This window comes from Haliotis rufescens, unplaced genomic scaffold, assembly GCF_023055435.1.
Source record: "Haliotis rufescens isolate VD_foot unplaced genomic scaffold, xgHalRufe1.0.p SCAF_8, whole genome shotgun sequence".
Taxonomy (NCBI): domain Eukaryota; kingdom Metazoa; phylum Mollusca; class Gastropoda; order Lepetellida; family Haliotidae; genus Haliotis; species Haliotis rufescens.
Window position 1 is genome coordinate 9767313 of NW_025964372.1, and position 16844 is coordinate 9784156.

General features: G+C 40.5%; 1 protein-coding gene across 2 annotated transcripts in view; it reads left to right on the plus strand.

Annotated features, from left to right (window-relative positions):
• Positions 1-16844, plus strand: part of LOC124123940 (SUN domain-containing ossification factor-like) — a 79023-nt gene that overhangs the window by 20786 nt on the left and 41393 nt on the right. For both annotated transcript variants that reach the window (XM_046487143.2, XM_046487144.2), the window contains exon 4: positions 9432-9606. In XM_046487143.2, coding sequence (XP_046343099.2) covers positions 9432-9606 — 175 coding nt within the window. The remainder of the gene's footprint in view (positions 1-9431; positions 9607-16844) is intronic.

Sequence of the window (16844 nt, forward strand, 5' to 3'; positions counted from 1 at the left end):
ACGTGAAATAGAGTGGTCACACACAACACTTGAAATAGAGTGGTCACACACAACACTTGAAATAGAGTGGTCACACACAACACTTGAAACATAGTGGTCACACACAACACTTGAAACACAGTGATCACACACAACACTTGAAACATAGTGGTCACACACAACACTTGAAACACAGTGGTCACACACAACACTTGAAACACAGTGGTCACACACAACACTTGAAACACAGTGATCACACACAACACTTGAAATAGAGTGGTCACACACAACACTTGAAATACAGTGGTCACACACAACACTTGAAATAGAGTGGTCACACACAACACTTGAAACATAGTGGTCACACACAACACTTGAAATAGAGTGGTCACACACAACACTTGAAACACAGTGACAAAAATTATGACTGCAATAAGAGCTTAAGAGCAATAAGAGCTATTCTTGAAGCTGTCTTAAACCTATTGCAACATTATCTTACGACACAAATCTTAGCTGATCTTCTTTGTGACGGAAGTTAAATAAGCTGGGTGTTTCCCAATGATGTCATCGATTATTCAGGGAATTCCCCAGATTGAAATTTTATTATTACTGTTTATCAAGTTTTATATAACTTTTGAAGACAAACAATTAAGCCCCTATTGAAGATAAATGTTGATTTTATGATTAATGTTGTTGCCCCACATTATTAGCTGCTGTCCTTTATAGATGGATAAAGCAAGCATGGAAAATTAATATGTAGAGTTCAAAAGGATGATTCCGAAGGAAAACAAATGTGATAAAATATTATGTGTAAATATGTAGCAGTGATGTTGCTGGACGTGGCAAGTATGTGGCAATCATGTTGTATTGCTGTGATATAAAGGGGTTTCACATGTTAGGGCATTCCAGTCATTTGGTTTAACATGTTTAATAACACACCTGCAACCAGAATAGTTGTAAACAAAGCCACTGCTCAACCTTAGAAACAACAATGTTCAACTCTAACTAGGCTAAATGCTGCAGTGAAATCATTCAACTGATAATGGTCGATATTAACTTGATATCCAATCATATCTCTGTTATGATTTGGAGTATCTTTACGAAAATAACTCCATAGCAGTAAAAGATTCAAGATTTAATTCCTGAGAGACAAAGAAAATTATGGCAAGCCGTTTTCACATTTATTACGGAATTACAGATATCTTCAATTGTTTTAAAGATATCTTGAAATGAATTGAAGATATCTTGAATGGAATTGAAGATATCTGGAATGGAATTGAAGATATCTTAAATGCAGATAATTGTAGATATCTGCAATAAAATTTAAGATATCTTCAATTGTTTTAAAGATATCTTGAAATGAATTGAAGATATCTTGAATGGAATTGAAGATATCTTGAAAAGAATTGCTGATATCTTAAATTCGATTATTGATATCAAAATATGATTTAAAGATATCAAAATGTCATGTTCTGTTTTGTTGTCATTAATTCAATTCCTGATATCTTGAAACTAAATACAGATATCAATAATTAATTATTGATATCTTCAATTGTTGCCATTATTAAAGATGTTACATTAACTCTTTCAACACCGTAGGCCGGTTATCCGGCCAAGAAGCATCGAGTCCCCAGACACCGCAGGCCGGTTATCCGGCCAAGCCGTAGTCACGTCAAAATAGTATATATTTTTATGGACCTACCTGTAATGCCATTCATTTATTAAATCTATCACATTTCACAATGTCTGAAATACATATTCCATTTTAATTTAATATTTTTTATCGTTAAATTAAAAAATTATTCACTATTTCTCGCGATGTTATTGAAAATAAAATTCTCGTACACACATTTCGACAACGGGTCCACATCGAACACGTCAAAGAGGAAAATAAACACGTTTTAAACAAATCTTTAAATATATTATACAAAGTAATAAATAAAATCAACAAAAACATATCTAAAAGTAATCAAACTTACATCTATATTATTATTTCCATCTTTTCATGCGATCGCGTGTAATGTAAGTCAAATGACATCTCGGCTTTCGTCGCCTTGAATTCTCGGCTCGGACACGATGTTTAATGCAAAAATATATGCATGAAAAATCTTTGTCACAGCTCGTAACCTAGCACGATACATTCACGAAGTTCCATATTTTTAATATATATCGTGATTTCCTGCTCAAAACGTTCAGAATAACACGATTTCACAAAATTCTTTCGCAAACTTCTGTAATTTATCGAACACGAGCTTGGTATCACAGCTGTAATTTGATTGGCTGCCTTAGGTCACGTGCTCAAAATTGACCAATCACGAAACTTGTAGCAGATTTCAGCAAGAAAGCGTCATTAGAAACCAATTTTAATCCAATGAAATCACTTGTTATAACTACGAGAAAAAACCAGTCGATGTTACGAGCGTGTAGATGAAGGAATAAGCTTTCCAGCGATGTGTCATATGCCATTCTTCGACGCACGTGTTATTCATACGAAACCTCGAAAACAGGGGTATTTCTTCATTTTACTGAGCGGACAGTCGCTGTTATCGGGAAATGGGCGATCACAGAAACTATTTATAATTCTTTTTAAAATGATTTTCCAATTACGTAAACAATGAAAATAAAACAGAAATAGGTACGTGGATATTATGAAATCATATATTTGCCGAAAATCATCAAGTTTTCGCTTCCTTGGTCCTTAATCTGGATGTTAACAACGTGTTAGCGTACATTTTTTATTTACAACGAATTTAATTAAGTTGTAAATGCATTTTTTTAAATAATGTGAAAAACATAACTTTCATAATTATAAACCTTAGGATCAGACCTTTCAAATGGTGTATAACATGTAGTAGCAAATATATTTTACAAGCAGGTATTTTCTTTGATAAATGTTGGCTTCATCTATCACACAAGAGTCTCTGGGAACTCGGTGTCCCAGCAGTAAACACTTCTGGTTGACTGGTGTTGAAAGAGTTAATAATGTTACTTAAATTAGATAACTGATATCAATAATTGATATAAAGATATCATCAAAAGTATTAATGATATCTTTAATTGGATGTTTGATATCAGTAACGGTCAGAATTCATGATATCTTGAATTGAATTAAAGATATCTCTTATTGAATTAAAGATATCTCTAATTGAATTAAAGATATCTGTAATGCATTTGTGGATACGTATAACTTATTTCAAGATATCTTGAAATGAATTTAAGATATCTTGAATTTATTTCTAATATATTTATGTATTGTGGGAGGGTAATTGTTTAATGATATCTTAAATACATTTTGAGATATCACAAACTAATTTGTTGATATCACCGTAACATTTTAAGATATCAGTAATTGTATTATGGATATCAGAAATGAATTTAAGATATCTTTAATTATTTTTTGATATCTTAAAAACATTATTGATATCTTTAAATAAAATACCGATATCTTTAAAACAATTGAAGATATCTGTAATTCCGTAATAAATGTGAAAACGGCTTGCCATAGAAAATGACAGATTACCACAGTAAAGCTACTCATTACTGCCGAATGTCATCATTACAATGATAGAGGTATACAGACTGCGCAGTATCAAGTAACACTGCACATCACACTGACAGGAAACACTCAAGGGGGGATTGTAAAAATACCACTGCATGTTCGTCACAAAAAGCAATCAAGTATGCACTCAAATATATAAAAGTAATTGGGCGAATTGATTGAAAACTGTGAACCACCTCGAAAATATTTGTCTTCGCTTATTGTTTGGAATTTGAGTGCAAATTCAACAGGCGATGGCTGTGGCCATAGCAGTGACCACGTTTTCTGAACCCAGATGTTGACTTTGTTAAAGCTCCTTTGATTGGACTATTGATATCATCTTTTAGCACTGAAAATTTGGCTTGAAATGGCAAGAGTGAAAACTAGACTTTGATATGGGCTAGCGGTTAAATATTAGATTTAACAAATTTCAGGGATTTGTTGAGTGGTGTACCACATGCGTCCAGGTTATTGGTGTGTTTCTTGTTTCTTTATTTCATAATTGCGCAAAATATATTTGACTTCAAACAGTTAATTAGCTGCAGACTTTTGATAGCAAAAAACAATGGTTGACTGGTTTCAAGTACATTGGAAATGTGAATAATTTTATGCATTTATTTATGAATATGCAATTTGTAAAGTCCAAAAAGGTAAAATTGACAATTTTTTACTAACTACTCCTGAATGCAATCACTGCTTACCTTACGACAACTGGAAAGACAGTGCAACAGCCATGGTCCTGGGTGAAGAAATAAAGTTGTTGTTGTGAAGTCCCTTTTACTGACCCTCGCCGCTGTCCTGTGACCTTGATGACACCTAAGGTCACCTTCTTCACATCACTGCTTGTCGCACTACAGCAAGCACGTGTCCCAGTGGAGCTCTCCTTTTGGATTAGTTTAGACCTTCAGTTTTCATCTACAATCCTAAAATTGATCTGCGATGGGTGATGTATTCTTTTCATATTACTTTCACCATGTTGTGTAGTTTTATGTGAATTAATTAGGCGTAAAAAGACTCTGTCTTTTTTCCTGCCACATATTTGTTGATCGCTGCCATTTTGAATTGTGTTACATTTGTTTGCCTGCCAAGGTAGTCAAATTGTTTACAATTCTCAGCTTCGTATGTATAACATATTCTTGTGTTCTTAAATACTACTAGCTTTGGCTTAACAGTGAGTTGCGTATATATATGGGCAAATCGCAGACCCAAGCCATGGCCAAGTCAATACCAATGAGCTTTGGGTCTCACTTACCCACGCCGAGCGCAGCACCTGACTACTACCCAAGCGCCTCTACAATGACTTCAGCGTAAATGTTACGCAGGCGACGCATGATCAGTTTAGCGCTGTTCCAACATATCCAACGCAGCAGACGTACTCTCAACACCGTTCCCGAAAGCTAATTGGACAATGGTCCAAGCGCTTCTACAATGATCCAGTCATCACCGATGAACCTTGTCTCATAGACCTGCGCTGAGTGCAGGGCCTGTGTACCAATCAAGGTCTCTACAATGACAGTGTAGTAGGTTATGCAACTGGCACATGATCAGCTTAGCGATGTTCCAACAACTTTGGCACAAGTGTAAGCCCCTGCACCTGTACCTGTGCCTTACATATACCAAACGCCTAATGTGCTTTCTTGTACAGCATTCATCGCTGGGCAGCGCTAGTACGCCAGCACGTACGGGAACATCAGCACCTGGCTCCTTATCCAGGGAGGTCATCAAAGCCTTCTGATAGAGGATGCACTACGCACCGGAGCAGTTCACCGCCTTAGCGCAAGTACCCGATTGGGTAGCAGACCATCTTGTGTCAGTGGCGCCCTCCCCTGGTAACGGTGAAAATAAGAGGGACACCACTAGGTCATTGGAGGAAGACTTCTCCAAACTTACATTTGCTCCATCATTTAAGCCACCAACATCGTCAAAGCTTGCGGTGGACCAGGATCTATCAGAGGATAACCCTATCTGATTAGAGCACTTCCAAACTATGGTGATTTTCCTACCGCGTCAGATTGACCACAGGAAAGTTCATCTTGAGGCCGCCCTGGTGGAGATTACCGTCTTTAGACTTTAGAGTTTTTCCAACTGGGACTCTGGGGTTCACTACCTGTTCCCATGTGGCATTTCAGTGACCCTATGGCTATTTACAGGAGTAATGAAGCCAATAACTGCATATCTACACTTGGTTTCGAGTCGTAGATAGAGAACGGTCTACTGTGTCATCAACACATGCCAACATTAGGCTGCTTACAACTGCGACCAATTCATCATTTCCTGAACCCTTACATCAGGAGTCAGGATCCATTCAAGGCCATCACTCTACTGGCTGAATTAAGGCCTTACCTCAGTTGGTGGAGTTGAATGTCTTAGGAGGAGTCTCTTTAATAGGGTTTTCCGCGAATATACACCTGTTCATGGACACCTCCCTTCAGTGGTGGGATGATCACTTGCAAGACCAGACAACCTCAGAGCTATGGTCCAGCGCTCAGCGAAAGTGGCACATAAACAACTTGGAGTTGGAAGCTTTACTTCTGGCCATATCACATTGGCAGAATCAACTGCAGTCAGCCCAAATCGCAATATCCACAGACAACAGGACTGCGATGTGGTGCCTGCTCAATCAGGGAACAACGCACTCCCACTCTCTACTTCAACAGACATTCAGATTTTTCCATAGAGTGGATTGGCTGCAACTATAGTTCATAGTTCAGCAAATCCCCAGATGTCGAAACATACTGGCTGATGCCTTATCAAGTCCAAACAGGATGGCTCCCACCGAGTGGAAACTTCTCACAGAAGCACTCCAGTTACTGCTTCAGAAGTTCAGGCAACCAAACATCGACTTGTTTGCTACTTGCCTTACCTACTTACCACCAACTGTATGTGTCCCCGTTACCGGATCTGCAGACTTGGGCGGTGGACGCGTTCAGCATCCCAAGGGCTAAAAGCATACACCAGTTTAACTTTCCAAGGTGATACAAGGGATCAAGGAGACAAGGTATCTTGCTCTCACTTTGGTTGCGCCCTTGTGACCGGCGAGAGGGTGGTTCGTCGAGCTCAGAAAAATCTAGCAGAAGACGATCCACTACCCCTCCCACAATGGTCCAACCTACTCATCCACCCTCACAGCAAATTGCCTCACCCAACGTCTTCACGCATGGTTGTCTTTAAAAGGCATTTAAGTGCGAAGGTTTTTTTTGGCACGGGCAGCAAAGATATAGCTTTAGTTCATCGTTCCTCTCTCAGAGGACTATACAATGACAAGTGGGGATCATTTGAGACTTTTTGCAAGACAAAAGAATCAAGACCCTATGATTGCATCACAACAATCCCTAGAGGAATACCTCCTACATTTGCATACCCAAAGACACTTGGAGTGAGTGAGTTTGGTTTTACGCCCATTTCTGGTGTCCCCCACCGTGATACTGCTGGAATATTGCTAAAAGTGGCGTAAAACCATACTCACTCACTCACTACTTCGAGGTTTGCGAGAGCCCTCTTTGAGCCCCTCTATGCATCTTCATTTTATGACTTCACCAAGGAAACAATGGTTTCTCTTGGCATAAGCCATGGCAGTACGGGTGAGCGAATTACATGCGATAGACACCACCTTTGAGCATGGGACCCTCGAGCAGTGCATCTCCAGTTATGCTGGGATTTTATTGCTAAAATCAACTACCAGGCCAACCCAATCATTCCTTCACCATCCCACCAATATCGACCAATGAAGGTGCATTTCTCCTGGGCTTGGTGCGAGCAGTTCGAGTTTTCTTTCACCGCTCCAAGACTAGGCATGGTTCGATGAAGCAGTTATTTATACCCGTGTTTACTACATCCACGACCCAAGTTAGTCGCAAACACCATATCCCTATGGTTAGGCACAGTCATCCTTGAGGCTTACGAGAACGCCAAAACGGAATCTGCCGAGAGCAAATTACCCTCACGATCTCAGGGTGTTAGCCTTTACCATGGGTCTACACTGCAATTGTTCTACTAGAACAATCACGGAAGGATATTTCTGGAGGTTCAACACAGTTTTCGTTAGTCATTATCTTGGTGTTGTGGCTCTCGAGTACGTCGAAGGCGTGCAAAGTTTTGGCCCACTTGTTGTAACCCAGCAGGTTACCAACCCCTGATGCAAATAATGAACTCGCCCTATACAGAGCCAGCCTACTTCCATGTGCAGTCACTCAATCTCCGCCAGTGGAAGAATATTAGACAATCTTGTTTGTCAACGACGGCTCTATGACGTAGTGAGTAAAGAATTAGCTGATTAGCTATTTTTTTCTTTATCACTAAATATGAATAGGGAATTTCTCTTTAATTCATATGTTCAATCGTTTTGATTTTTGAACAACCCTACCGTAATGGCGTTTTTCTGAACTTTTCCGCTTCATGCTTTATCGACCAACTGGTGTTTGAGGGTGTGAATTATTGAGGTTTCTGTTTTCTGAGGGTTTACCCACCTCCAAACCGTCCGATAACAGATGCATTAAGGATTTATGCAGGATAAGTAAAAAATTTAGTAAAATCACAGGACAGCGGCGAGGGGTCAGTAAAAGGGACTTCAGAACAACAACTTTATTTCTTCACCCAAGACCATGGCTGTTGCGCTGTCCTTCTAGCTGTCATAAGGTAAGCAGTGAATGCATTAAGGAGTAATGCAGGATGAGTATACAAATGTAAAAATATATTTAGATTTTACTAATTTTGGCATTTAAAGTAAAGTGCAATATGGCATGAGCGGTCGGGTAGCTTAGTGTTTAAAGCGTTCGCTCATTATGCTGAAGACCCGGGTTTGATTCCCCACATGGGTACGATGTGAGAAGCCCATTTCTGGTGTGATATTGCTGGTATATTGCTAAAAGCGGCGTAAAACCATACTCACTCACTCACTTAAATTACTGATCAGAGTTGTAGACATAAATGCACAATTTGATGTATCTTTAAAGTTTCATATTTCAAGAGATCTCATTACGCCGATAAATACAGAGAATTTTCTCCCCTAAGTACCAGGTTACACACTGCAGTGTCATAACACAGTTACAGTAACGTATGTGGTAGTTTATTTATATGTTTGTCACCATTATGAGAATTAGTTCAAAATTGAACTTTGTGATCTTTGAAAGAATTGGGAAGGTATGTGGTGAATTAGAAAGCGACATAATTTCAGACTGACAATATGGATAACAGTTTACAGTTTGTGAGTGTGAGCTGTTGTTCAACTGGTCAACATTACACGTGACTTTCATTGTAGCAGATTAAGAAACCTTGTTGAAATTTAGTTACTTTTTTCATATCTGTCTGTTTGTTTTTTTCTATCTATATAAGCAGAGCTCCAGGTATCTTTTTGAGCAATTGAGTTTTTACTCTCGGGTTTGTATTTTAATTGGGTTATTACATCATCTCACTATTCTATTAATCACTCTATTGGTTTTTTCCCCAAAGTAGTGAACATTTTAAGAGTTAAAAGAAATGAAATAATGTTTTAGATGTATATGACTGTTTTAAATATATAGGCTTGACTCGGAAAGTAAATTAGCTCGTAATTGTTTCTCGCAAATTAGCTCCTTTGTATGCATGCTGAAAAAGCTTCATTGGGTATTTACGCGAGCTGCTTTTATACATTTGAGTTTTTCATTTAATGCATGCGTTTCTGTATGCAAGTTAATTGAAAGTAATTGGGTTTTGAATATCTTTGGGGGGTATCTTACTCAAATACGCTGCTTATCTGTAGCTCTGACATGTATATGTATGCAGAACTATTTTAGTATCTATGACACTGTTGTGTTTTGCTCCTTACCAAGGTGACCGACAGTGCTGTGGAGGTGTTTTTACCTGTGGATTTAAAATAATTTAATATTTGACATAACAAATACTCCTGGTTGATGAAATGCCAACGTGTTGTTGCCAGTTCCTGTGGTGCCCATGCCTGTTCCTCTCAAGTCCAAGCAGCGAATCAACTTTTCCTCTAAGAACTGTGGGGCTAAGGTGTTGGCATCCAATCAGGAGGCTGAAAATGTGCAGGGTGTGCTCACTGGGAACAAAGATGAGTACATGCTCAATCCATGCGGCGCTCAGAAGAAATGGTAATGATACGTTTGAAACAATTGTATGTCACACACAGTATGAACCCCAGCTGTGTCCTACCTCTTGCACACTGTAACAATTCCAGGAAATGGTCAATGTTCACCTGCCTGAATTTACTATTATTAAAATTTAATTACAAAACCATGATACACCTTAAACATTGACAACTGATAAGGATTGAAAGTAAATTTTGTTTGAGTGATAATGTGTACTTCTCTCCCAAAAGTTACTTTTACCACTTGTCGTGCGTTCTCAAACTTCAGGAGTGAGTTAATATTTAAAGTCACATCGGCAATATTTCAGCCATATAGTGACTATAAACTTCAGGAATGAATAGCAGGATACAAATAAGGCTGAGACAGGTGAACCTGCGGTGACCATTAGGATATTCCAAGTGTTGTTACATTACATGAGCTACAATGATGTATACATAGTCATTGAGAGTGACTAGCTAGTAAACTATAATAATAATAATAATAATAATAATAATAATAATAATAATAATTTGCTTATTTATACTGCACCAAATCCATGTTCTAAAGCGCGCTCAAAGCACTATACAGTAAACCTTGTTTATAACGAAATCGCATATAACAAACTAAAATTAGTGGTGACAGTGGTGAGTTATGACAGTAGTTTACTGTATTTGATAAGCATGCATGGAGTAAGGTATCAGACCGAAGTGTTATGGACAGATGTCCTGTGCTTGATTTGGCTTCTTTGTATCAGAAGAATTGGTTACAGGTGGCACATGGTATAAACATACAGAAATTGTATGATTTAAGTGTGTGTGTGTGTGTGTGTGTGTGTGTGTGTGTGTGGGGGGGGGGGGGGGGGGGGGGGGGGGGGGGGGGGGGGGCAAGGTACAATGTGTGTTGGGGGGCATGGTACAATGTGTGTTGGGGGGCAAGGTACAATGTGTGTTGGGGGGCAAGGTATAATGTGTGTTGGGGGGGCTTGGTACAATGTGTGTTTGGGGCATGGTACAATGTGTGTTTGGGGCATGGTACAATGTGTGTTGGGGGGCATGGTACAATGTGTGTTGGGGGGCATCGTACAATTTGTTTTGGGGGGCAAGGTACAATGTGTGTTGGGGGCATGGTACAATGTATGTTTGGGGGCATGGTACAATGTGTGTTGGGGGCATGGTACAATGTGTGTTGGGGGCATGGTACAATGTGTGTTGGGGGGCATGGTACAATGTGTGTTGGGGGCATGGTACAATGTGTGTTGGGGGGTATGGTACAATGTGTGCTTGGGGGGCATGGTACAATGTGTTTTGGGGGGCATGGTACAATGTGTGTTGGGGGGTATGGTACAATGTGTGCTTGGGGGGCATGGTATAATGTGTGTTGGGGGCAAGGTACAATGTGTGTTGGGGGCATGGTACAATGTGTGTTGGGGGGTATGGTACAATGTGTGCTTGGGGGGCATGGTACAATGTGTTTTGGGGGGCATGGTGCAATGTGTGTTGGGGGCATGGTATAATGTGTGTTTGGGGGCATGGTACAATGTGTGTTGGGGGGTATGGTACAATGTGTGCTTGGGGGGCATGGTACAATGTGTGTTTGGGGGCATGGTACAATGTGTGTTGGGGGGGCATGGTATAATGTGTGTTGGGGGGCATGGTACAATGTGTGTTGGGGGCATGGTACAATGTGTGTTGGGGGGTATGGTACAATGTGTGCTTGGGGGGCATGGTACAATGTGTTTTGGGGGGCATGGTACAATGTGTGTTGGGGGCATGGTATAATGTGTGTTTGGGGGCAAGGTATAATATGTGTTGGGGGGCATGGTACAATGTGTGTTGGGGGCAAGGTATAACGTGTGTTGGGAGGCATGGTATAATGTGTGTTGGGGGGGCATGGTATAATGTGTGTTGGGAGGCATGGTATAATGTGTGTTGGGGGCAAGGTATAATGTGTGTTTGGGGGCATGGTACAATGTGTGTTGGGGGGCATGGTACAATGTGTGTTGGGGGCATGGTACAATGCGTGTTGGGGGGCATGGTACAATGCGTGTTGGGGGGCTTGGTACAATGTGTGTTGGGGGCATGGTACAATGTGTGTTGGGGGGGGGGGGCATGGTACAATGTGTGTTGGGGGGCATGGTATAATGTGTGTTTGGGGCAAGGTAAAATGTGTGTTTTGGGCAAGGTAAAATGTGTGTTTGGGGGCAAGGTATAATGTGTGTTGGGGGGCATGGTACAATGTGTGTTGGGGGACATGGTACAATGTGTGTTTGGGGCATGGTACAATGTGTGTTGGGGGGCAAGGTATAATGTGTGTTGGGGAGGCATGGTACAGTGTGTTACGCAGTGTTTTTCAAACTGACTTTATTTTCACAAAGCTTGGCTATACATAGGCAATTTCACGTGCCGCACGATTTACATGAACTACAAAATCCGCGAAGCACTCCACGTTCGCACGAATGCTCCCAGTTAACTCCCAGTGGTATTCCCAGCGAACATTTCAAGTTCCTGGCTATAGTTCTCCAGAACATTCCCCCCTACAAATGATAGATCCCAGTCTATCATTTCAAATAGTAGCTATCGATCACAACATAGTATACATGAAATAATATGCGACTTAATTGTTCATAAAAAGTCCACACATGTCCTGAAAAACAAAGCAGTCATTTCAACGTCCACATCTCTGTAAATAAGAAATATTCCACTTGAAAGCATGTCAATTCACTGGTGAGTATCATGTTCATTGTTAAAAAGAAAGAACACATCCTGTTTTATAAAATGAAAAATATTAATGTTTCAGTCACTCGAAATACTTCCTTGAATGTTCATCCTTGAATAACATCTTCTATCCATGAACTCTTCTGTCAATCCTCCATTCACGAATTCTTCTATCCGTTCCTCGAATCCTTCTGCTGTTCTTTGAATCCTCCATTCACGAATTCTTCTATCCGTTCCTCGGAATCCTTCAGCTGTCCTTTTGAATCCTCCATTCACGAATTCTTCCATCCGTTCCTCGAATCCTTCTGCTGTTCCGTTCTGTTCTTGAAGCCTTCTCCAGCTGCAGTTCCTGAAACATTCCATTCAAGTGGACACACTTTTGTCACTGGTCTTGTGACAACACCCTTACTGGTCTGTATGTCAACGACTCGAACGTGTCCATCTCTTCCAGGATGTGTCTTTATGATTCGTCCGGTGATCCAACTGCCTCTAGGTGACTGAGGGGAGACAACCAGAACGACGTCATCTACTTCAAGATCACGGTTTGGTATAAACCATTTCTTCCTTGCTTTTAGATAAGGAAGCCATTCAGACATCCACCGTTTCCAAAAGTGGCGTACAAGTTCTTGCACTCTTCGCCAACGTTTTTTCGGATTGAACCCTCCAACACCGGTCAGGTGTTGCCATTGCAAAGAACTGCTTTGTCGATATAACAGGTTTCCTGGCTTCAGAATCATCTAATGTTTGGTTGTTCCCCATCTGTAAAGGCCATTCTGTCACATCTTTTTCCAGAAAGTCAGGTCCAGAAGTCCATGCTTTGTTCAAATTAGCAACTGTTGTACCCCTAGACAGGATATCTGCTGGATTCTGAACAGAAGGAACGTAGTTCCACTGACTAGGAACAGTATTTTCTTGGATAAAAGCTATCCGATTAGCTACAAATGTTTTGAATGTGCGGCTATGGTTTTTTATCCAATCTAGCACATTTTGACTATCTGACCAAAGAATCACACTAGTCATTGGTATTTCAAGAGCTTTGACTACAGTCAAGATCAACTTTACTCCTAATATTGCTGCCATTAACTCCATTCTAGGAATGCTGACCGATTTCAGAGGTGCTACTCGACATTTTGATGCCACCAAGCGACTTGACACCATCCCATTTTGATAGGTAGTCACGTTGTAGACTACTGCCCCATATGCATTTTCAGATGCATCAACGAAAACATGTAATTTCCTGTTCTCAATTTTGAAGTTGAGTTGCAAGCATCTCGGGAATCTAACAGCCTCCAACTGTTTTATTTGATTGAGCCAAAGCAATGCTTTCTGTTTCAAATCATTATCAAGCTCTTCATCCCAATCTAAACCCTTGAGCCAGATTTCCTGCATGATGATTTTCGCTTTGATGATGAAAGGAGCAAGGAATCCTAACGGATCGAATACCCTAGCCATTTCTCTAAGAAAACCCCTCTTTGTAAGTATCCAACTGTTTTGTGCACTAGTATTTCGGAAGCTAAACTCGTCATCTTTTGCCACCCACGTCAGAACCAAGTGTTTTTGTAGTTGGCAACTCACCCCTACCAAGATCAACCTCAGTAGCCCTATTTTCTATGGGAATTTTCTGTAAGACTTCAGGTGAATTGCTTAACCACTTTCGTGCACACATGCCTGCCTTTCCCCACAACTCTGTAAGCTGCTCATACAGCTCTATGGCTTCGACCTCATTTGGAAGCGAGTCTATGTTGTCATCCATATAGGTCGACTATAACACAGTCTCAGCAGCTTTTGGTAGAGTATCTTGAAACCTTCTAGCATGTTCTTGTGATATGTACTGTGCCAAAAACGGAGAGGCATTAACACCAAAGACTACTCTTGAGAATTGGTAAACCTGTGTCATGTCATTCTGATTGTTTGACCTCTAAAGAAATCAAAAGAATGACCGGTCCTTTGGCAACATTTCTATCTGAAGATACATTTCTGCAATGTCACATACTATGGCTACCGAGTACCTTCTAAACCTGAGCAATATCTGAAATAGGTCACCTTGTAACTTTGGACCTTGATGGATACTGTCATTCAATGACACACCTTCACATTTTGCTGATGCATCAAAGACAATGCGAACCTTGGTAGTTTCCCTATCTGGACGCACTACGGGGAAATGAGGTAAGTACCATCCACAAGGTACATCTGTTCCATCAATGGACACCTTTTCAATGTAACCTTTTTCAAGATACCGAGATATGATACCATCATAAGTATCAGCAACCTGTTTGTCTTTTGATAATTTCTTCTCTGTGCAACAGAGACGTTTGTAAGCTATTTCCCAATTGTCTGGTAAAGGACTTGCATTTTCCTTCCATGGTATGCCAATTTGATACCGACCATTCTGGTATCTGATTGTATCTTTTACAGATTCAATCACAAATTCATCATCCTTGGAAAGGATAGATGTCAAAGGGGGAACTTCATCAACTTCCCAGAATTTCTGTAATATTGAACTTAATTCAACTTCCCTACTGTCAGTGAAGAATGTGCCCGAATTCTGACAATCACTTAATCCTGGTATCCTACCAACACAGGTCCAACCCAAGGGAGTTAACCGTGCTGTTGGCTCACCTTCCTGACCTGGGATATCCTGATAGGATCTATGCAGTTCAAGATAATCCATTCCAATAAGAAGATCTACTATATGAGGAGATTTGACTTTTGGAAACTCAATGCTGTCAAGGTGTTTCCATCTTCCTGCAAACTTCTGCCAATCAACAACCTGCATCTGTCCCATGACCCGGGTAGTTGTTAAGGCAGATATTGTAGTATTGACTGAACCATCCAAACTCTCTAGTCCAACTTGAACTGACATAGTTTCCAATGTTTCATGTTGTCCATTGAGGACATTAACTGAAACTTTCTCTGTAGGACCCCATAACCCTAATTCTGAGGCAACATCTTGATTAATATAAGTCTGTGTGCTGGCATCATCCAATAGTGCATTAACAACAATTCTGTTCTTTCCATTCTTTAGAACTACTGGCACTGTTCTCAATGATACTAGCATTGACTTGCTAGATTTAGTGGAAGACATTGTAACTACAGATGGACCATGACTTCCATGTTGCTTTTCAGTTTCAGCTTTAGAAACATTGTCACAAGTTCTCTTTGTTGAGTGAAGAAATCTACTATGAGTTGCGGTACAGTTATCTATTCCACAGGTGATTCTGCGTCTGCAACTGTTACCTCGATGGTTAGTGCCCAAACACCTGAAGCAAAGGTTCAATTGTTTAGCAGTTTCCCATCTTGTGGGAACTGTCATTGTCTTGAACTGTTTACAGTTCCAAATATGATGACCACTTTTACAGAGCACACACTGAGCGTTCGTTTCAGTCTGTCGATCCCCAAAGTATGAACCTGATTTGCTCTGACCTCTAACTGTAATCCTTCCCTTTTGGGAAATGCCATGCAAAGTTTCTGATGCTACAACATTAAACTCAGTTTCTTGCAACACCCACTCACGCAATGTGTCTACCGATTCTTGACGCTCTTGATCAAAGACCCACCTTTGATAGTCAGTTAACATAGATTCTGTCATTTTCTTCAGTAACTGATTATATAATGCTCCATTGCCCAACTCTTCTAGTCTGTCAGTATCTCTAAGATTCACCACGACAGTGTCTAACATGTCAGCATACCGCTCAATATCCTTGACATTGCCAGGACGAATTGGCCTAAAGTTACACACTTCCTCCAACTGTAATGTAATTTGGCGTCTCTTGCCACCATACTTCCTCTCTAATCTATCTAGTGCTACGTCATATGCAGCCGCACTATGACCTAAATCTTGTATGACTTTCATTGCATCCCCAGCTAAGTACTGACGCAACTGTAAAAGCTTGTACTCGGGTGTAGCTGGAGCCTTATGAACACAAGCCATGAAAGCCGCTTTCCAACCCTCATATGATTTGGCATCACCCGAGAAAGTAGGAATGGAAACACGTCGCAACTGCTTCCACATATCATTTCCCAAATTGTAACTTCTCGAATTTCCAACAGTTTCTGGGGAAATTGTATGTCTAACATTCTTCTGCGTGATGGGTTCTGGCCTATTCATATGACTAAATTCATCTGCATTGGTCTGCTGCCGCCGACCTAACCCAATGACATTTGTTTGTGACCTCTGATCTAAACTAGCAACATCTAACCCCAACTGTGGTTCCGCTTGCTCTACGTGAGAAGCAGTGACAACAGTAACATGCTTTTCTTTTTCAGCCGTAAATAATCTGGATAATCCTGTTCTAACGCTGCTGAACGATCTCGTATCTGCCCTGTTTCGCAAATATTCTTGAGCTCGTTCTTGTATCGCATTCCCTATCTCCTCTATCTGTGTTACCTCGCCAGTAACTTTCGTCATGCTATCTTGATCACCTATTGTGTGAAATGTTTCAGACAATGCTATAACTATCTCGATAGCCTTCAGCTGACAATCATTAACTTTGTCAATCGCGTCTCGGATTTCTGTCCGAGTGGAACGATTCTCTTCATCAATAAGTC